This window comes from Anolis carolinensis, chromosome 6, assembly GCF_035594765.1.
Source record: "Anolis carolinensis isolate JA03-04 chromosome 6, rAnoCar3.1.pri, whole genome shotgun sequence".
NCBI lineage: Eukaryota > Metazoa > Chordata > Lepidosauria > Squamata > Dactyloidae > Anolis > Anolis carolinensis.
Window position 1 is genome coordinate 117,459,187 of NC_085846.1, and position 21,978 is coordinate 117,481,164.

The 21,978-nt window shown below is 43.5% G+C and overlaps 1 protein-coding gene across 1 annotated transcript; it reads right to left on the minus strand.

The window, feature by feature from the left end:
* Nucleotides 1-1,495: 1,495 nt before the first annotated feature.
* On the minus strand, nt 1,496-21,241 carry znf777 (zinc finger protein 777). Its single transcript, XM_062957802.1, has 6 exons — nt 21,033-21,241; nt 9,798-10,181; nt 9,417-9,543; nt 5,973-6,077; nt 3,801-4,052; nt 1,496-3,027 (listed from the first exon to the last, which is right to left on the minus strand). The coding sequence occupies exons 1-6, from the start codon at nt 21,039-21,041 to the stop codon at nt 1,865-1,867; spliced, it is 2,040 nt and encodes a 679-aa protein (XP_062813872.1). The 5' UTR covers nt 21,042-21,241; the 3' UTR covers nt 1,496-1,864.
* Between the last annotated feature and the right edge of the window lie 737 nt (nt 21,242-21,978).

Below are 21,978 nucleotides of genomic sequence, written 5' to 3' on the forward strand. Positions count from 1 at the left end.
GTCCTCGAGGCTTCACCTGAGGCCTGGATCTAATCCAACTCGACTGAAAACAACACTACACTGTGAGTCACACTCTGATTGTTGTTCCTGGGTGATAAATACCATTTCCTAATTGGTTCTTTCATAAAAACGTGGGAAAGGTTTATGAAACTGCACAAGAGGGGCATCATCCCGCTGGAGTAGGCCTGGGCCTATTTGGGCCTTCCCTCAGGTGTTTTGGACTACAACTCCCAGCGTTAACATAACCTACTAGGATTTCAATGGGAAGTGTGGTTCTGCTTCAGGCTGATGATAGTCAAATTACCTTATATACTCGAGTATAAGCCGACCCGAATATAAGCCGAGGCATCTAATTTTTACCACAAAAACCTGGGAAAACATTGACTCCAGTATAAGCCGAGGGTGGTAAATTTCAGAAATAAAAATAGATACCAATAAAATTACATTAATTGAGGTGTCAGTAGGTTTAATGTTTTTGAATATTTACATAAAGTTCTAACTTAAGATAAGACTGTCCAACTCTGATCCAATCATTATCCTCATCTTCTTCAATGTAAATGTGCTTATGTATCCTTTTAATAATAATAGAGTAAAATAATACATTTAATAATAAATACAGGAAAATAATACATATAATAATAAATAGAGTGAAATAATAAATGTAATAATAATAATAATATCAGAGTAAAATAATAAATGTATTATTATTATTATTATTAATAATAATAATAAAAATAGAGTAAAATAAATGTAATAATACCAATAATAATAGAGAAAAATAATAAATGTACCATATATTCTCAAGTATAAGCTGGCCCAAATATAAGCCAACCGGGACCCTCACTCGAGTATAAACCGAGGAGGGCTTTTTCAGTCTTAAAAAAAGGCTGAAAAACTAGGCTTATACTCGAGTATATACAGTAATTAGGATTTGTAACTTGGGGGCTGCCTTTAATGGGGAGCATAAAGGGGGGGGGGGTAACTGTAGGCACTGTTCGAACAAAGATGTTTGGTTGGGCTCACTAAGCTTTGTGCCTAGCGAGCACCATGTGGCCCCTCTTTGCACAAACAAACAAAAGCAAATGTTATTGTTTCTGCCTTGCTAAACTTGTCTCTCTTTTGGTTTGAAAGACTGGGATAGTTTTGTGGGACTCAAGTGATGCTCTCTCTAACCCCAGATCACCCCCACAGCAGAGCCATTCTCTTGCTGGTGGAGAGTGAGGAAACAGATTGGAGAATGGCTATGTCTCCATTGGCTGACAACAGAGATCTGTATCTTTGACGGTCTCGGCAGCCTGCGTCTCACAACCAAAGTCATGGGGCATAGTAGATTTCTGGCCACTCTTGAGAGTGGAAGAGAATGGCATGCTTCACAATGACCCAAAAATATATGTACAGGTCTAGGATGCACTCATGCCTCCATCATTAAACAGGATGCGAGCCTTAACGTGCAGTAGCACAATTGTCTGAAGAGTGAATGAAACAAACCCAAAACTTTTCAGCGTTTGCTTACCAAATAAATCAGACTCCACATTTATTATCAAAAAGAACAGAATGAGGGGCAGGGAAGGCAGAAGCAAGGCAAATTGAGTTCAAGGTCTGGCAAGTGTCATGGTGCCAACAGGTGCGGTTAGTTTGATTCTGAAACCCGTTATTTACTTATAGGGAGAGACCACGCGTCTCTGCTCCCGGGTGAGAAGGGGCAGGAGGGGGGGCAGAGGGATACATGGGAAGGGTTTCCCCCCATCACCCACTCTTGAGCGAGCAATCAACTGACCGGTCAGCCGGCCAGTCCTCTGTCCCCCGGGTGCCAGGGTGCCGCATGATGCGCAAGACCATTGAGGGGCAAGTGAGCGAGTGACCCTCACTCCCCCATATGTGTCCGCAAGTGGTACTTGAGGGACTGCTTGTAGCGGAAGCACTTGGCGCACTCGGTGCAAGGGTAGGGCCTCTCGCCAGTGTGCGCTCGCTGGTGCTCCAGCAGGTGGTGCTTCTGGGTGAAATTCTTCCCGCACTCGGCGCAGTGGTAGGGCCGCTCTCCGGTGTGGATGCGCTGGTGCTCCAGGAGGTGGTGCTTGCGGATGAAGCCCTTCCCGCACTCGCCGCAGGCGTGGGGCCTCTCCCGGGTGTGGACGCGGTAGTGGTTGGTCAGCTTGGACTTCTCGCTGAAGGTCTTGTCGCACTGGCTGCACTTGTAGGGCCGCTCGCCAGTGTGAGTCCGCTGGTGCCGCAGGAGGTGCGAGGGGCGGCTGAAGGCCTTTCCGCACTGCGGGCAGATGAAGGAGAGCTCGCTCTTCCCCGTGTGCACCCGCTGGTGCATGGCCAGCGAGATCTGCAGCCGGAAGCTCTTCCGGCACTCGCCGCAGGAGTACGGCCGATCGCCCACGTGCGTGATCTGGTGCTTGCTCAGGCTGGACTTGTGGCTGAAGCTGCTCTCACACTCGCCACACTTGTAGGGCTTCCCCGGGGCCGGCGGGGTTCGCGGCTGCGGCTTGAGGCCCCGCTTCTCCGGGAAGGGCTGTCCCCGGCGGGGCGGAGGGGCCGCCACCCCTCCACGCCGCGCGGTGTGGAGCCGCTGGTGCAGCAGGAACTGCTGCTTGATGCGGAAGCTGAGGTCGCAGGCGTGGCACTCGTAGGGCCCTTCCTTGAGATGGTTGCGCTGGTGGATGATGTAGTTGATGCGCAGCATAAAGCTCTTTCCACACTCTGGGCAGACGTAGGGCCGCTCCCGCGTCCGGTTCCGCTGCTGCAGCATGACGGGCCTCGCCTCGGCACCACTGTCCCTCTCGCACAGCGGGGCGCAGATCCCCACCGTGGGCCGGGCAGGCTTCGGGACCCGCTGCTCCTCCCGCCGGGTTTCCACGTTGCAATTCAGGGAGCAAGGGGGCTCGGCCCTCGAAGAGAACAGCCCCCGGGGCTCCAAGCTGACCGGGTTTTCCTCCTCCTCTTCTTCTTCCTCCTCTTCTTCTTCCTCCTCCTCTTCCTCTTCCTCGTCCTCCTCCTCCATTTTGATCACGATTCCATCATCTTGTCAGGGAGAAAAAATCAAAACAAAATAGATCAGTATCCATTGGCAATGAGCCATAGAGTTGGAAGAGACCACAGCTATGTATCTGTGTTATGCTGAACACATGAAGGTTGTGAGTAAACCAAATATGTTATTTTACCAAACGCCTACTTCATTTTTGTCTCTTGAGTGCGTGATATAAAACAAGTTGATTTTATGGAAAAGTGGAATTTTTTTGTACTTCTAAAACCCTGATTTTTTTTGCACTGGCATATTCTCTGCTCCTAACAGATCCGAGACAACAGGTTATCAGTCTAACAACTGAAGCCAAATTGCCTTGCATACTACATCGGGTTGTATACCACTTGAGAAGATTCTACTCAAATGGGTTTTGGGCTCTTCTCTGAAAGATCAAACTTTTCCAAAAGGCTATGGTCTTCAAATGGTTATGAATGCCATTTTCAATAATAATAATAATAATAATAACAATAATAATGTCTTGATTAAGACGGCCTTAAGGCCTTTGCCCATACTAGTGGCTTTGGGCCCCTCAGGCCCTTTAATCTACCCATTTTGGGTGATGAAAAAACCGCTCCAAAATATAGTTTTTCTTTAAGACTCCATCCCAACCACTGCACTGAAAGAGCAGGAAGTAATTCTGTCAACCTCCTGGAAGTGTTTTTGAGGTGGTGGTGGTCACTTCCATATGGGAGAAGAGGTCTGCTGTGAATCCCACTGATGTTTCGGAGGCCTAGAAATGGGATGGAGGTGGGAAGGAGAGGCCCCTCCTCACCTGCGCAGTTGCCGTGCTGGACAGTGACCCTCTTGATTTCCCCAAAGCCGCCGTATTCGCTGCCTTCCTCCGTGTTGTTCCCTGCGAAGTTGCCCAGCGGAGTGGCCGCGCTGTAGGGGCTTCCGCTGGTCGGCTCTTGGTCCAGGCCTTGGAAATCCCCTTCCGAACTGCCGGACATCTGCTGCCGCTCCAGGTCTTCTGGGCAGTCGTCCGAATGGGGCTCCTCCGTTTTGATTACCACCCGGAGGCCAGCTAAAAGGGGGACAAGCATGAGGATATACATACATACATACATACATACATACATACATACATACATCTATATATAAAAAATGTAATGTGCATTTTTTCCATGGAGTAAACAACAAAACCACTGGACCAAATCTCACCAAATTTGGCCACAAAAGACATAGCCTTCCGATCTATGTCTTTCAATAAAAACACTAGAAAAATAGTGTCCAAATTACAGAGGACAAGGAAGAGCCATTCTCCCCCTGGCTACCAGTCAGAAGGGTAGGCCCCGCCCCCTTTCGGCCTCGCTCACTTTGTGTTCTAGCAACCCCCTCAGCCACAATGGCTGAGGGTTCAATTAGGCCTCTTCCACACTGCCTATAAAATACAATTATCTGATTTGAACTGGATTATATGGCAGTGTAGATTCAAGGCCCTTCCATACAGCTATATGACCCAGAATGCCAAGGCAGATAATCCACAGTATCTGCTTTTCACAAGCTTTAGAAAATAACGTATACTAACTACCAACAATTCCTCAATATTTTATTTCCCCTACCGCCACACTTTGCCACAGCAACGCGTGGCTGGGCACAGCTAATATATGTGTGTGTGTGTATGTATGTGTATATATATATATACATATATGACAGAGATATCTGCAGGAAAACCATGATATTTAGCTTGGAAAAGAGAAGGTGGGGGGACATGATAGTCTTGTTTACGCATTTGAAAGAGGTCACATTAAGGAGGAGACAAGCTCATTTTCTGATGCTCCAAAGGCTAAGATGCAGTAGAGCAGTGGATTCAAATAGCAGGAAAAAAGATCCCACCTAAACTATAGGAAGAACTTTCTCATGGTAAGAGCTGTTTGATAGTGGAATGTGCTGCCTTAGGCCCCTTCCACACAGCTGTATACAATCCACATTGAACTGGATTATATGGCAGTGTGGACTCAGATAACTGTTCAAAGCAAATATTGTGGATTATCTGCCTTGATATTCTGGGTTATATGGCTGTGTGGAAGGGCCCTCAGAGCCCAGTGGGGGTTGTAAACAGAGGCTGGATGGCCATCTGTTGGGAGGGCTTTAATTGTATCTTCCTGTCTGGCAGAAAGGGGTTGAACTAAACGCCCCTTGGGGTCTCTTCCAACTCTGTGATGCTATAATCCTCATCTGTCACACATCCAGGACTATTTTATCTCATTGCACAGAATTATCATCATGACTCAAATACAATATTAGAGAAATGTTATCTGAGAGCATTTTATTAGTGTTGTAGTCTGGCAAGCATTAGAGGATTTTTCTGAATGTTCAGAGGATGCGTCGGCCAGGGATGATGGGTTTCAAAGTGAGGAGTCTGTGAGTGATTGGAGGGAACTGCAGGCAGATGAGGCTGATGTTTTGGATTCTTCAGCTCATTCCCAGGCAACAGAGGAAAAGGAAAGTACCAATTCCCTTGAGAAACAGCCATGGAAAGACAAGAAGTTTTCAAGGGAGAATAGATTAGACCTGAGAACGAAGGGTGTGAAAAGCCAGCAAACTAAATTTTCTTCGAAGTTGAGAGATAAGGCCCAGAGATCCAGATGTGTGAGGCATGATGTCATGGGTGGCTTGGAGGGCTAAATTAAGTGCCTTGTTTCAGGCCTTTCAGAGGAGACAATGTTGCTAAAGGAGATTGTGGTTTGACACTGCTTTGACTGCCATTGCTCAATGCCATGGAATCATGGGAGCTGTAGCTTGATAAAGCCTTTAGCATTCCAGCACTTCCGCAGACTGCAATTCCCACTACTGAGAAATGGCAGCTAAAGTCAAATGCATTCATTCTACAGTGTAGAACCACAACATGACCAATATTTTCCAACAGTCTCAATTTCCTGTTTTCTTTTCCTCCAGCTCTGGGCTTTCTACACCAACTTACAAAGCAAACATCAAAACCTACCTGTCGTGGGATCCGGAGGGCTGCCCTGCTCCTCTGAATCCTGCTCATCTCCATCCGGTCCCGGCTCCGTCTGCGTTAAAACGCCTGGTTTAGAAATTGCATAGTCTGTTGGGATAAAGCCAGTATAAATATATATAAAAGAGGTGTTGCATTTCTTGAGACTATAGTCACCCCTGTGCATTTGTGGGTTAAGCATTTGCAGATTCAAGTATCTGCCATACTGTATTGCTGTTTTTTACTGCTACTCAGCAAGCAACGGAATAATATTTTCTCTCTAGGAATTTGTAGAGTCTTCTAGTATGATTCTAAGGCCAAATTCCAGCAGATGTGCTTTGTGTCTCAATCACAGAGATAAAAGCAGGGCACAAACAACAACAACAACAATAATAATGCAACAACAACAACAATATAAAAAGATCCCTTTGCGTATGAAAATAGCCAGTCTTACAGCACATTTTCTGTGTTCCACTAACAGGGACGTGAATACTGTTTACAATGTAAAATTACAATAAAGTTGCTTAGTTTATTAATCATGATTTCCTGCACCCAGAACCAAGATATCACTGTGGGTGTACCCACTCTGTCAGACTAAAGCGGTTTAACTGCCATGGCTCGATATGACGGGATCTTGGGAGTTGTAGTTTTACAAGACCTTTAGCCTTCTCTGCCAAAGAGGTACCTCACCAAACTACAACTCCCAGGAAGCCATAGCATCGAGCCTGTCAAACTGCATTAGTTTCATAGTGCAGATGCACCCCCAATAACATTTCCTGGCTTTGCCCCACTAGAAGCAAGTTCCCTTAGAAACAGTCACATCCATAATAACCCTACTATAATTTAAACCTAGAACTTATGTACTTGGTATAATTTCAGTTTCCCTTAAATGCTGCAAAAAAGCACAAATTGCTTTTCACCTGGACACATACCTTTCACCTGGTGCCCAATGAAACCCTCAAGTCAATGAAGGAACTCTGTGTACTTGGATCTAACGCTCACTCTTTTGGGGGTAAATTTCCTTGACAAAATTAGGGTGCACATTAGATTTGTGTTGTATGGTTATCTTATCTTTGAGCCAAAGCAATAGAGGAACCTGCTTCAGGAGTTCCTATTTGAGGGGCATCATCTCTAGTTTAATGGCCCAGATTCAATGCTATGCAATTCAGGGATTTGTAGTTTGGTGAGGCATCAGCATCCTTTGGCAGAGAAGGCTCAAGACCTTGCAAAACTACATCCCCCATGACTCCATTGCATTGAAAGTGGATTCATCCTGCAGCATAAATGCACCTCAAGGTTTTCCTTTCTGTTGCTGGAAGCTTATTATTATTATTATTATTATTATTATTATTATTATTATTATTATTGTCTTCATTTATATCCTGTCTTCCTCCCCATGGGGACTCAAGGCAGCTAACATCTATCCACATTAAACAGTTTAAAAAGAGCAAAACAAAATAATAAATAACAGTGTGGTAAAAAATAAAATTGAAATACAGCCAATACATTAAAATGGCCTTTAAAACTTTATTGTTCTAACACTTTTGTGTTTTAAAGAAGGGATTCTAAGCTGTGTATTACTTTAGCAAGCAAATATTTTATTTTTGGGTCCAGTGTTTTGGAAATGGAGGTGTGCATTCGATCCGATGAGACTCAAATAAAAACAGTAGTTCAAAAAAACCCTCAACGCCAAAGGGCTATCTCTCTATTTCTCAGTTAAGGAGTCGGCTGTCCAAGAGAGTTGACACTAATGAGAATGGAAATGCTCCCAGCAGATTAAACAGACTGTCGAGATTAAGGAGGGACGGCATACGCAGGGCCTGATTATAATCCGGACGCAGCCGTCATGGCTCACGGTTTGAGGAGAGACACAATGTTTGAGGGAAGCCACCGTCCCACTTTCTTCTGCTGCTTTGGTAGACTTCACCTGGCAGAACCCTGTGTCCACTTCTGGGCAAAGCAGAAGGACAGGTCTCCAAAGAAGGCTGACCAGGACAGTCCAAAGTCTGGAAATTATGAATCCCTGTGAGGAGTGGCTTAAGGAGTTGGGGATGTTTACCTTGGAGAAGACAAGATTAAGTGAAGGGGATGTGAGAGCCATGTTTGAATATTTGGAAGGATCTGCTGCTCTGGAGACTGGGACACAAGGGAGCTAAGGATTCCAGTAGCAAGGGATTCCAACTAAACAGACAGAGCTGTCGAACAACCTTGTCTCCTGCTACCTGGGAATCAATCTGAGTCTCCCTCTCAGGAGGTTTTTAAGCAGAGGCTGGATGGCTATCTGTCAGGAGGGATCAGGTTGTGTCTTCCAGCCTGGGGAGCCTGGATGACCCTTGGGGTCATTTCCCACTTAGGATTCTATAAGGTGGTGACAATGGTTGCTATAATACGGAAAGTATGTTGGGTTTTGGATACACATCCCAGCATCCGGCTGATTCCAGTTGACCAAAGGAAGGGGCTACCCACTGAATCAGCCTTTTCTCCACTTGATACTCTTGGCTGGGGGATTCTGGGAGTCACAATGCTGGAAACAGGAGAAGGAAGAGACTGCCTTTATTTCACCCTCACACCGAAATTCAAATTTAGGTCCACTTTTGTGTTAGCTAAATTTGAGAAAATAATGGTCTCTGTGGGGCAGGCCTACCCAGTCCATTTAAACTTTTAAATCACATTCTATTGTTGTTGTTGTTGTTATTTATTTCTTACCCACCTCTCCTTGAGGCTTGAAGTAGGGCACAATGCAGTTAGAAACACATCATTATAAAACATTATGTTACAGACATATTTAAAAATACACCGAACACAGATGTAAATACAGTAAACACATGGCATGGGTCTAAGAGTCATAGTTAAAAACTCTCTCTTAAATGCTGAGCTTTCATCTCATGTATTTTAATACGTGTATGTTTTTATGCTTTCACTTTAACTATGTTGTTAATATGTGATCTTATAAATGTATTTAACTATGTTATGCCCCACCTTGAGCTGAAAGAAGAAATAGGTAATATTATTACATGTACATAACAACACAGCACACATGCACATTAGGCCTGAGTGTCTGGGGTTCATCTCTGAATATCAGGCTCTTCCTAAGGGCCTAGGATATTAAAGGTGTTTTCGCAAAATGTGTGCAGTTCCGAGACAGGCTGCCTTCGTTCTGCAGCATGTGGATTGATGTTCTATCCGAATTAAAGCTTTTCTAGTGTTTTTTGAAATTTCTTGCAATGCCTTGAAATTTGTTGTTGTTGTTATTATTATGCGTGTGTGCTATCTCTGATTGGTAAAGCGTTGGACTGGCTTGTTGGTTTTCTTAATGTTTCTTTTGAGATTTTTTAAAATCCAAGGGGAAACCCAGGGGTGCATCTATACTGCAGAATTAATGCAGTCTACAATTCCAGCAATACACGAATACAATCCGCATTCAACCCAAAGGATGGAGAAGTGATTTACCCAAAGAGATCAAGGACTCGTGGTTCTCCTTCATCAGGTTTTTGTAGAGTTCCTTCTGCCACGCCTCCAGCTTCTCCCACTCCTTGTCATTGAAATACACAGACACATCATCGAACGTCACCGGCACCTAGGACCCCAAAAATTGCACATTTGGATTAAGTCTGGGGTTTATAGGATTACAGGCAGTCCCCGAGTTACAAACATCTGATTTACATAAGACTCCTAGGTAAGAACAAGGCTGAGACAGCAGGAAGTGAGAGGAATCTATCTTTAGGAAGGGAGATCCACTCCTGGAAGAGTTATTATCATGGGGAAAAGGGGTCTCCATTGAAGCATTCTCTCCAATTCTTGTTTCTGAACAGGGAATCGGGAGGGACTCACCTTGGGGGTCTCCCCCTTGGAACCCAGGGGCAGCCGCAGGATCCAGAAGTTCCGGTTCTTGAGCAGGTTCTCCATGTTCTCCAGCCGGCGCTGGAGCAGCCCGTACTCCTGGATGAGGGTGCCCAGGGTGGCCCACTTGCTCTCCAGCTGGTTGCCCATCTCCACGGTGGTCTTCTCGCAGTCCAGAATCTTCTTCTCGGCTGTCCCCGCCCGGCCTTCCAGGTCCTGCAGCCGCGTTGCGTGGGAATCCATCTTCTTCTCCAAGGCTTGGAAGGAGGCGATCAGGGTCAGGGAGATCTCCGCCGCTGGGGCCTCCCTCTCAGGGTCTGCGGAGAGGCGTGAAGGCAGGCGCCGCAGTCGCCGATCACACTCCACTCCTGGCCCCTAAAGAGAGGGACAGACGTCAGAGGTGTGAATGTGATGCCCCCAGCCCATCAGACTATGACTGGATTAATAACAATGAGGTCCACCTAAACAGGGGAAAGACCTTCCCAAAGATAGATGTTTGACAACAAAGGTAAGATTGATCCTTGCCTTGAAAGACTGTAGACTACACTGGAGGTCTTCCAAGAAGGGCTGGGTGGTAACTTCTCAGAGTGTGAATGTGATGCCCCCAACCCATCAAACTATGACCAGATTACTAACAGAGTGAGATCCACCTAAACATGAAAAAAAAGTTCCTGAAGATAAGTGCAGCTAGCGTCAAAACTTTTCTTTGAAGGACCTTCCTTTGTTGGAAAGTCTACATAGTCACCCCTCAGGAGTTCTTGAACACAAATCATTGGATCCAAAATATAAGAAAAAGACAGGTGTGAATGGGACACCCCCAACCCATCAGACTATGACTGGATCACTAATAATGAGGTCCACCCAAACAGAAAGACCTTCAGGAATGAAAATAGAAGATGTTTGAAAGTGAAGGTAAGGTTGAACCTTGCCTTGAAAGACTGTGGACTTCATTGGAGGACTGGGTGGCCACGTCTCATTGATTTATTGAATCCAAAGGAAAGGTTTGAGAGGTGTGAATGTGATGCCCCTAACCAATCAGACTATGACCGGATCACTAACACCAAGGTCCACCTAAACAGGAGAAAGACTTTCCTGAAAATAGGAGATGTCTGACAGAGAAGGAGAAGTTAAAAGACTGGGATTCAATATATATCTTCCAAGGGTTGGGTGACTATCTCTTTAGGGGTGCTTGAACACAAATTACTGAATCCAAAAGACAGGTTTGAGAGGTGTAAATGGGATGTTCCCAAGCCATCAGACTACGACTGGATTACTAACAGTGAGGTCTACCTAAACAGGAAGATGACCTTCCTGAAGATAACTGCAGGTAGCGTTGAAACCTATCTTTGAAGGACCTTCTTTTGTTGGAAGGTCTGGATAGTCACCCCTCAAGGGTTCTTGAACACAAATCATTGGATCCAAAGGATAAGAAATGGATAGCCGTGAATGGGCTGTCCCCAACTCACCAGGGTACAACTAGGTGAGTAACAATGAGGTCCAACTAAAGAGGAGGAAGATTTCCCGTAAATAAGTGAGGATAGGGTCAAAGCCTATCTTTGAAGGGTTGTGGGGGTCCCTTCATTGGAGATCTTCCAGGAAGGGTTGGGTGGCCACCTTTCAGGATGCTTGAACACAAATCATTGGAGACAAATGTGAGAGGTGTGAGTTGGATAAGCCCTGACCCACCGGGATACAATCAGGTGACTTATAATGATGTCCGTCTAAACATGAAGAAGACCTTCTTGAAGATAAGAGATGTTTGACAGCACAGGTAAGGCTGAACCATGCCATGAAGGGTTGTGGGACTCCCTTCACTGGAGATCTTCCAAGAAGGATTGGGTGGCCATCTCTCAGGGATTTGAGCACAACTTGTGCACAAATAATTGGCTTCAAAGGACAGGAAAGAGATTCCATTCAAACATTAGGAAGAACTCCTTGATAGTAACCACTGCTTAACAGTAAGAGAGAAGGAATCCTTGACCTTCCTTCTAATGTGAAAGGAAACCAAAATGACTTAAAATTAAATCAAGCCAACAAGACAGTAAACAGGCTGTCCAAAATCCAAAACTGTCCACATAAGTGGCCGCGAGACAGAGAGAGAAAGAGACACCTTTGCTTTCTGCCGCTTCACAGTACACAAACTTTGTTTTTAAGCACTAAATTATTAAAGCACTGTATAAAAATATTGTATGAAACTACCTTCAGGCTGTGTGTATAACAACAAGGTGTCCATGAAACATAAAAGAGTGTTGTGTTTACAGGCTTAGGTCCTATCTACAGGATATTTTGTTATGAATCTATAAATGCAAACACAAGTATTCCAAAACCCAGGGAAAAATCCCAAATGCAAAGCTCTTCTGGTCCCAAGGATTTCAAAGAAGGGAAACTCAGGACTCCTTTTTCTGCCTCCTGTGTGACTTCTCTGCTGGAAATCAAACTACGGTCCTTTGCTTTGTGGCCGCCCAGCCTTGGTTATTTACATTCTCTAGCACTGAAAGATAAGAAAATAAATGACGGTCTTGAAAAGGGAAGTCAAGCAGACCATGAGGTGGGTGAGTTGAGAGAAATGACGGAAATCGCACAGTGTGCCAGATGCAATTGGACTGCAAATTCCAGCATCCTCGACCGGCATAAGCCTGTGGAAAGGGAAAAGGAAAGTTGCAGGGTGGCCTAACACAAAGCAAAGGGGTAAACAGATCTTTTCTTGCCCACCTTCATCCTCTTTGCGTCTCCCTCTGAATGAGCTATAGCTACATCAAGATGTTTGGTGTTTCCCAAAATTGGGTTTTCCAGGTATTTTAGAGTTCTGCTCCCAGAGTTCATGACTGTTTGCTAACAACAAGGCACAACTCTGAGGGACAATCCAACGCTCAACAACAACAATGGCATTGCCTTGATAAACAAACTCAACAACAGCAACAATGCCATTGTCTTGATAGACAAACCCGGCACCCTTCAACAACAACAATAATAACATGGCCTCAAAGGGGCAACCCAAACACCCAAAACAACAACAACAGCAGCATTGCCTAGATAAACAAACCAACAAACAACAGCATTGCCTTCAAACTCAACAACAACAACAACAATAGCATGGCCAAACAACAACAGCATGGCCTCAAGGGACAACCCAACACTCAACAACAACAATGGCATTGCCTTGATAGACAAGCAGAACAGCAACAGCAACAACAATGCTATTGTCTTGATGGACAAACCCAGCACCCTTCAGCAGCAACAACAATAGGATGGCCTCAAGGGACAAATCCAACACCCAACAACAACAACGTCCAGATGGACCAACTGAACACTCAACAACAACTATGGCATTGCCTTGATGAATAAACCCAACACACCATTACCATCACCACAACAACATTACCTTGATGGACAAACCCAATACTTAGCAACAAAACTATGGTATTACTCTGATGGATATACCCAGCATTCAACAAAAACAACAACAGCACTGCCTTAGTGAACAAACCCAACAATGATCAACAACCACAAGCCACTGCATTGTGGACAAACCCAACACTCATCAATAACAACAATGGCATGGCCTACAAACCCAACACTCCACAATGATGCCATCACATTGGCTTGAGGGACAAACCCAATCTTGGGAGCCAAAATATTTCCCTGGCATTGCTGATTTTAATTTATTGATTTGTTCTGCAGTTGTTATTTATTTGTAACTGTTAGTTTCGTATTAAACTTCCTTGGTACGTTGCTAGGAATACATGACACATAAAGAGATGCCTCATCGCAGCAGGTACACAAACAATAAATAAATGACAACTCAACTTTAAGCCCCTTCACTTCGTTGTAAGTCAGCATCTCATTATGCTTTCAATTTAATCTTGTTATAACAATGACAAAACAAACATGAGTCTGCCTCCGCTTCCCAAAATATCACTCTAAAACAGTCATCCTCCCTCAAAGCAATGTTCCAAAAATGTACAAGGTATAGGTTTGCAGGCATTAAAAGAAACCTTCTTTGCTCCAAAGCTACTAGAGTCCTTCTAGGCTATGAGTAGTGTACAATTATAGGGCCACAGACCCTGGGATTTATATAAGGAACCCTAAATAATCCTCCTGAAACAGTAAACAATTTTGGATACGGGAATATGACTGATTTCCAGCACAATGATTCCACTTCATCTGCAATAACTCCATCCTATTGAACCTTGGATGGAGCCATCATAATGGGTAATTCTCACCCATTAGACTCATCAGTAATTCAGATCCTACCCAAGAATAAAGGAATTTGGGAGTCTCATTAGACACCAGACCTCACCTTCCCCACTGCCATTATATCACCAATGTTATATTCCATTTTCAACCTCCCAAAAATCAAGATGCTGTCCTGGGATTTCAATCAAATCTACTCCAATTCAGAGGTCATCACAAAGCGGAGGATGTGACCAACACCGTCTTCCTCCCATCCTGAAAAAACATTCCTATATATGTTAAATAAGCTCAGATTTTTCAGAATTTCATTGCTTTTCATGGTTCCTTGAATCAGCATGCTCTTTGCCTAAGGTGTCCTGGTTTGTCGTCGTCGTCGTCATCATCATCATCATCATCATCATTATACATTCAGTAATGGAGGTGAAGGGCAAACACAAAAACCAAATCCAGATTAGCAATTAAAATCCAATTCAGCTGTAAGACCTATGTATGTGTTGGTTCAATATTGGCAAACTTACAATGGATTATGCCCATCCTCCAGTTGTGAACAGTTAAAGCTGATATTGCTGTTAAACTGCCTGTCTTGAAGCCAAACTCCAAATGACGCTGACAGACCCAAGAGGCATCCCAGAACTCATGGTGGACCTCAAAATATTAATTATTATTATTGTTATTATTATTATACATTTTATTTTTTACCCGCCTCTCCTGATGGCCCTTTCGGCATCCTTTCCTGAAAAATCCCAAACCAAGCTGTGAAATTTCTCTCTAGAATTGGTCCTCCGCATGCAATTATTCTGCCTCTAAGGATGGAATCACCCACAGCTTGCACATATTCAAAAGAAAATCCAGATGCGAACCCTTGATTTTGCCATTTTACATCTCAATAAGGAAATAACAGTGGGATACAAATAATAATCGCCATTATTATTATTACTATTATTATTATTACTATTATTATTATTATTATGTTGTTGTTGTGGTGGTGGTGGTTGTATATAATGGGCTTTAGCATCCACGGATTGGGGTAGCCACTGGGTGAGGAAGTTACAAGGTTCCTGGATCCTTTGGTTGTGCATTAATTTGGGGCCAGGTATCCTCCATCCAGGTAGAAGAACCCTTACCTGAAGCCTTGCAGTGGTCTGCCATTCAGAGTAGACAGAACTGGATGGACCAATGGGCTTAGCCCCTTCCACACTACCCTTATATCCCAGGATCTGATCCCAGATTATCCGGCAGTGGAGACTCATATAATCCAGTTTAAAGCACTAAACTTCACCCACCATGTAGCCCAGGCATGGGCAAACTTTGGCCCTTCAGGTGTTTTGAACTGCAACTCCCACAATTCCTAACAGCCAGTAGGCTGTTAGGAATTGTGGGAGTTGCAGTTCAAAACACCTGGAGGGCCGAGGTTTGCCCATGCCTGCTATATACTGAAAAGGGAGGAAGGCACCATGGAACTCCCAGCCTGCACTGACCATGGTCCTGTTTCTAGGCCATCAGCAAGAAAGCTTCCCTCACTATCCTTTCCTTTTTCCTTTTATTAAGACCACACTTGGGACCTGAAATAGTTGATGCTGGGGGTACTTTTGGAGTAATAAAGATGGCAATGGGTGGCCACCCATTATATAATTTTCTCTCCACACCGGTGAAAGAAGACTCCCCATGAACCAGAAGGACGAGCCAGAAGAGAACCACTATTTCTGAATAGAGACAAGTGAGTTGATCTGGAAATAAGATTATTTTTCTTGCTCTTTTGCTAGGATCCTGGAGAGTTACAGCTAATCAAAAAATTAAATGTGGGAAACAGGACTAATTTCCAAGCCAGGGTCTAACAGAAGGAATAGAAAAAAGGATGAAGATCTTTTAATTATTATTAATAATAATTCCACTTTTTCTGGGATCCAAGTGGCTTACTGCTAATTAAAAACTTAAAAGTGGGAAACAGGATTAATTTTTCACTTTAGACTCTAGGGAAAATATAGAAGAAATAATGAATATTTATAATTATTATTATTATTGCAGTTTTGCTGAGATTCAAGTGACTTACAGCTAAGTAGAAACTTAAAAGTGGGAAACAGGACTAATTTCCACATAGACGCTCTAAATGAAAGAATAGAAGAAACAATGAATCTTTTATTTTTATTATTATTATTAATAATAATAATAATAATAATAATAACAGTAAATAATAATAATGTCACTTGAATCCCAGCAAAAAGTACAATAATAATACTCAGAAAACAGGGAAATTCTAGGCATGAAGCAATCAGGGCCAGCTAACATCTCCCAACAAAGGATTCCCCTGGGAAGGAAACAGCCAGGCTTTGAAGCTGCAAGGCCATTCGATGCTAATCAAGTTGGCCAAAGGCAATTCACACTTGTCACAAGCAGACATGAGTTCCTTCTCTCACCCTGGACATTCCACAGATATATAAACCCCACTTGCCTAGCTTTCAACAGACCTCGCAACCTCTGGCAGGATGCCTGTCATAGATGTGGGCGAAATGTCAGGAGAGAATGCTTTTGGAACATGGCCATTCAGCCCGGAAAACTCACAACAACCCAATATAATAATAATACTTTTATTGGGATTCAAATGGCTTATAAGTAATTAGAAAGAAAAGTTAAGTGTGGCTCTTAAAGAAAGAAGAAATAACAAAAAAATTATATTATATGAATTATATCATAAATAATATTCTTGTTCTTTTGCTGAACTCCAAGCAGCTTGCGGCTAATTAAGCGTGTGGAAACAGGACTGATTTCTATTTCTATCATTTTTAAAGGAAATAATATTTTTAATAAATTATATTATATCAATTATATATTATATTACATAAATTATGTTATGTAAATAATATTCCTGCTCTTTTGCTGTGATTCGAGTGGCCAAGGAGAAAGAATCTTAAGGGTGGGAAAAAAAGAAATCTAAAGGAAGAAGGGACGGGGCTTTTTCCGACCCAAAACTGGTGCAAAGGCCCTTCTTTCTCTGCCGAAGCCAGGGATGGAAGAGCTGGACGTTAAGGAAGGACAAACCGGCCAATATAATAACAACAAAAGCCTTGGGATGGTGCAGGGCTTTTGGGGTGCGTTTTGCAAGGACCGGACCCTTGCAAAGCCTTTTTTGGGGGTCCGGCGGTTTTTCTTCGGGCGGCAAAGGCCCAGAAGCAGCAGCAATGGCCGAAACAAAGCCTGATGTAAACAAATCCCCCCCTCGCCGTTTTTTCCCCTCCTGCAGCCGGCTTTTCTCTAAGCCACAGGCCAAGAATGAACCCGTTGTTTACATCCCTATAATAAAAGCATATGTGTTGTTATTTGGGGAGGAAATAAGGGGGTCTCTATGGATAACGACAGGGGGGTCCCATCCCGCATAAAAAAGGGGATTGCAGCTCTCAGGACTGCAGTGAACTCTCCAGCATTAACAGGCCGGCTTTTGACAGGCCCCGCATGGGAGTTGGAGTCCTTTTTGTGAGGATGGAAGACCCCTCCCCAAATCAGGAAGCCCCCCACCCAAAAAGTCTGCACCAAAATAAGTCGCCCCAAATTGAACCGAAACGTCCCAAAAAGGAAAAAAAATGCCCCCCCAAATCAAGGCACTTGACTCACACACTCTTTGCACCAAAAAGAGTACTACAAATCCCATCAGTACACACCTATAGCTACTAAGATTTATATTAAGACCTTATTAAGCACCAAACCACAATAAATATTATTATTATATTATAATATAATAATAATAATATATTATATATTAATATATTAATATTATATTTATATTAATATAATAATAATAATTTCCACAGTCCTAGACAATTGGGAAATAATAATAATAATAATAATAATAATTATTATTATTATTATTATTATTCACTCCAAAGTAAGTGGGGACTTCAACCATAGGCCTCCAAAGGAAACTTCCTCTCTCCTTGCTCCTTCCTTGCACCAAAAGGGACACTACAGATCCCATCAGCCATACTACAAATCCCATCAGAACATCCCCCAACACCTTTGGCTACCAAGCTTTATAATTAACACCATGTTAAGCACTGAACCCCAGTAAATCAATCCAAGGTAAGTGAGTGGTTCAAACATAAGCCTACAAAGGAAACCCCTCTTTTCTTGCTCCTTCCTTGCACCAAAATAATAATAATAATAATAATAATAATAATAATAATAATAATAATAAGGGACACTACAGATCCCATCGGGACCCCTTTATAGCCAACAAGGCCATCCTATTAACCATTGAACCCCAATAAATCAGACCAAGGTAAGGGGGAATTTTCACTATAAGTCCCCAAAGGAAACCGCTCTCTTCTTCCACTCCATATCAAGGCAGAAAGAGAAACTACAGATCCCATCAGAACCCCTTTATAGCCAACAAGGCCACCCTATGAACCACTGAACCCCAATAAATCAGAGTAAGGTAAGGGGAAATTTTCACTATAAGTCCCCAAAGGAAACCGCTCTTTTCTTCCACTTCATATCAAGGAAGAAAGGGAACTACAGATCCCATCAGGACCCCCTTATCGCTAACAAGACCACCCTATGAACCAATGAACCCCAATAAATCAGACCAAGGAAAGGGGGGATTTTCACCATAGCCTTGCTCTCTCTTTCCACTCCATATCAAAGCAGAAAGGGAACTACAGATCCCATCAGGGCCTTCCTTGACTATAAGACCCCCCCATAATTGACTCCTTATTAAGCACTGAACCCCCAAAAATTATCAGTCCAAGTAAGGACTCCCATAAGGAAAGCCCTTCTGCTTCCATCCCACATTAGGACTCCATGAGCCCCCTCCTCACAGGGAAAGAAGCACTACAGATCCCATCAGGACCCCCGAATAGCTAATAAGATCACTCTATTAATCAATGAACCCCAATAAATCTGATCAAGGTAAGGGGGGATTTTCGCCGTAAGACCCCAAAGGAAACTCCTCTCTCCTTTTGAGACAAAAAAGTTACTACATATCCCATCCATCCATCTCCCTTTACTATAAGACCTGTATAATCTATAGCATAATATCAGAATTAAGCATTGAAACCCCCCCCCCCCCAAATTATCAATCCAAGTAGGGACTTCCAATAAGGGAAACCCTTCTGCTTCCAGCCCACATTACGTCTCCCTGAACCCCCTCCCCAGTTCCAAAAAATGCACTACAGATCCCATCATGCACCCAAGGACCCCCTTAAAATTAACAAGACCCCTCTATTAAGCACTGAACCCCAATAAATCAGACTAAGGTAAGGGGAACTTCCACTATACTCCTCTCCTCTTCCAAGACAGAAAAGGCACTACATATCCCATCAACCCCTTTCATTAATTTGTATAATCTACAGCAGGGGTCCCCAAACTAAGGCCCGGGGGCCGGATGCGGCCCTCCGGGGTCATTTGCCTGGCCCCCGCCCTCAGTTTTATAATATAATATATTGTATATACATATAATATTGATAATAATATTATAATGTAATACAATATAACACTAATAATAATACCATATAATAATATTAATTATATATTCTATATTACATATAATATTACTAATAATATTACAGTATAGTGGTATAGTTCAATAAAGTAATATATAATGCTAATATTGTGCTATGCTAATAATATAATATATTGTATGTACATATAATTTGTAAGCCACTCTGAGTCCCCTTTGGGGTGAGAAGGGTGTGATACAAATGTAGTAAATAAATGCAGTAAATTAATAAATAATAAATAAATACATTTTAGACTTAGGCTCGCCCAAAGTTTGAAATGACTTGAAGGCACACAACAACAACAACAACAACAACCCTAATTAACTTGACTATCTCATTGGCCAGAAGCAGGACCACACTTCCCATTGAAATCCTGATAAATGTATGTTGGCTAAAATTATTTTTATTTTTAAATATTGTATTTTTCTTTCGTTGTTGTTGTTGTTGTTGTTTTTGCACTACAAATAAGACATGTGCAGTGTGCATTGGAATTTGTTTGTATTTTTTTTTCAAATGATAATCCGGCCCCTTAACAGTCTGAAGGATTGTGGACCGGCCCTCGGCTTAAAAAGTTTGAGGACCCCTGATCTACAGTATTATTTAATAATCAAGTATTGACCCCACCCCCACCCCAAATTATCAGTTCATGCAGGGACTGCAATTGGGTCTCCCTGAGCCCTCTCACAAATTCTAAAAAAGGCACTACAGATCCCATCATCCACCCAAGGACCCTTTGCAACTAACAAGACCCTTCACTGACCCCCCTATTAAGCTCTGAACCCCAATAAATTAGACTAAGGTAAATGGGAACTTCCACTATACTCCCCTTTCCTTCAACCCCGTATCATGACACTATGACCCCCTCCCCACTTCCAAAAGGGATACTACAAATCCCATCAGGAAAACCCTTGGCTGTAAGACACCCCCAATTGTATCCTATGAAGTATTGACCCCCCAAAAAAATATCAGTCCAAGGCAAGTAGGGACTCTTTCTTCATCCAGTCCTCTAAAGGCCACTGCAGGTCCCATCATCCACCCCATGAAGACCCCATATTGGAGAATAGACCCCCAAGCCGCCCCAAAGAGAGATGGGAACTCGAGTAACAAGAATAATACAATTCCAAATAAAGGGGAAACTCTCTATTTTTCTCCCCATCCCAAAAAGGGCCCACTGCAGGTCCCATCAGCCACTCAAAGACCCCAATATTGGAGGACGGGCCCAAAGTTATCACAAAGAGATGGGAACTCGAGTAACAGTTCACCCAATGAAGGGGGGAAAGAATAATCTCACGTCAAGGCTGGGGAAAGGGGAGACTACACATCCCATCAGCCACCCACTAAGGCCATATTGGACAATGAGCTTGAAGTTACCTCAGAGAGAGATGGGAGGAAGGATAATAGGCCTCCAATAAGAGGGAATAAGCCCGCTACAAAAGCCACTGCAGGTCCCATCATCCCCATACCAAGAATCCTATAGCCCCCCTCTCAGTCCCTTCAAAGAGAGCTGTCAAAAGGCCAAGAAGGGGTTAAGGCCTAGCCTCACCTTCTCCATGGTCCTCCTTTGTTGCGCCCTCCTTCCCCTTTAAGAAAAGGGGCGCAGCGCCGCAAACGGGGCCCAGGCCAGGCGCAGAGGAGAGGCAGGCAAAGGGGGAAAGGTGTCCGCTGGGTCCTGCCGCCCGCCCGCCCTTCGGATTATTCACTCTCTCGGCGGAGAGGGACGCAGAGGCGCCCGCCAGTCATTCTGCGCTGCTCTACAGAGGGACTCTCCCGCGCATGCGCGCGCACCGGCGCAGCCTGATGAGCGATGGCTCCGCCCAGGAGACGGGAGGGAAAAGAGATCGAGTCGGCTTGCTCTCCGCGCCGCACTTCCGGTTCCCATGCGGAGGGCGTCCCTTTGGAATGGCAAGCTGAGGAAGGAGAAAAGCAGTGCCATAGGCACATTATATATTTTATTTATTTGTTATTTAAACTTATATGTCGCCACTCCCCTAGGGCTTGGGGCGGCTTACAAGAAAGGCTAAAAATCTAACAATTTAAAAACATCTTTAAAATATCTTAGAAAAAAAAAACATCTTAAAAACACTGCCCCAGGGCTCATAGTGGCTTACAAAAACAAGCTAAAATCTAAGCAATTTATGTGTGTATGCGTGTAATATTATATATACAGTAGAGTCTCACTTATCCAACGTTCTGGATTATCCAACGCATTTTTGTAGTCCATGTTTTCAATGCATTGTGATATTTTGGTGCTAAATGTGTAAATTCAGTCATTACTATATTCGTAAATACAGTAATTACTACGTAGCATCTATATATATAAAAGAGTAATGGCATCATGGCGACCCACAAAACAACAAAAGTACAGGCCCCCCAACCTCGAAATTTGACAACATAACCCATCATCCACGCCTCTAGGTTGATACAACAAAAAGAAAAGAAAAATAAAGTCCTAATGAGAGAGAGAGGAATAATTGCTTTTATCCGATTGC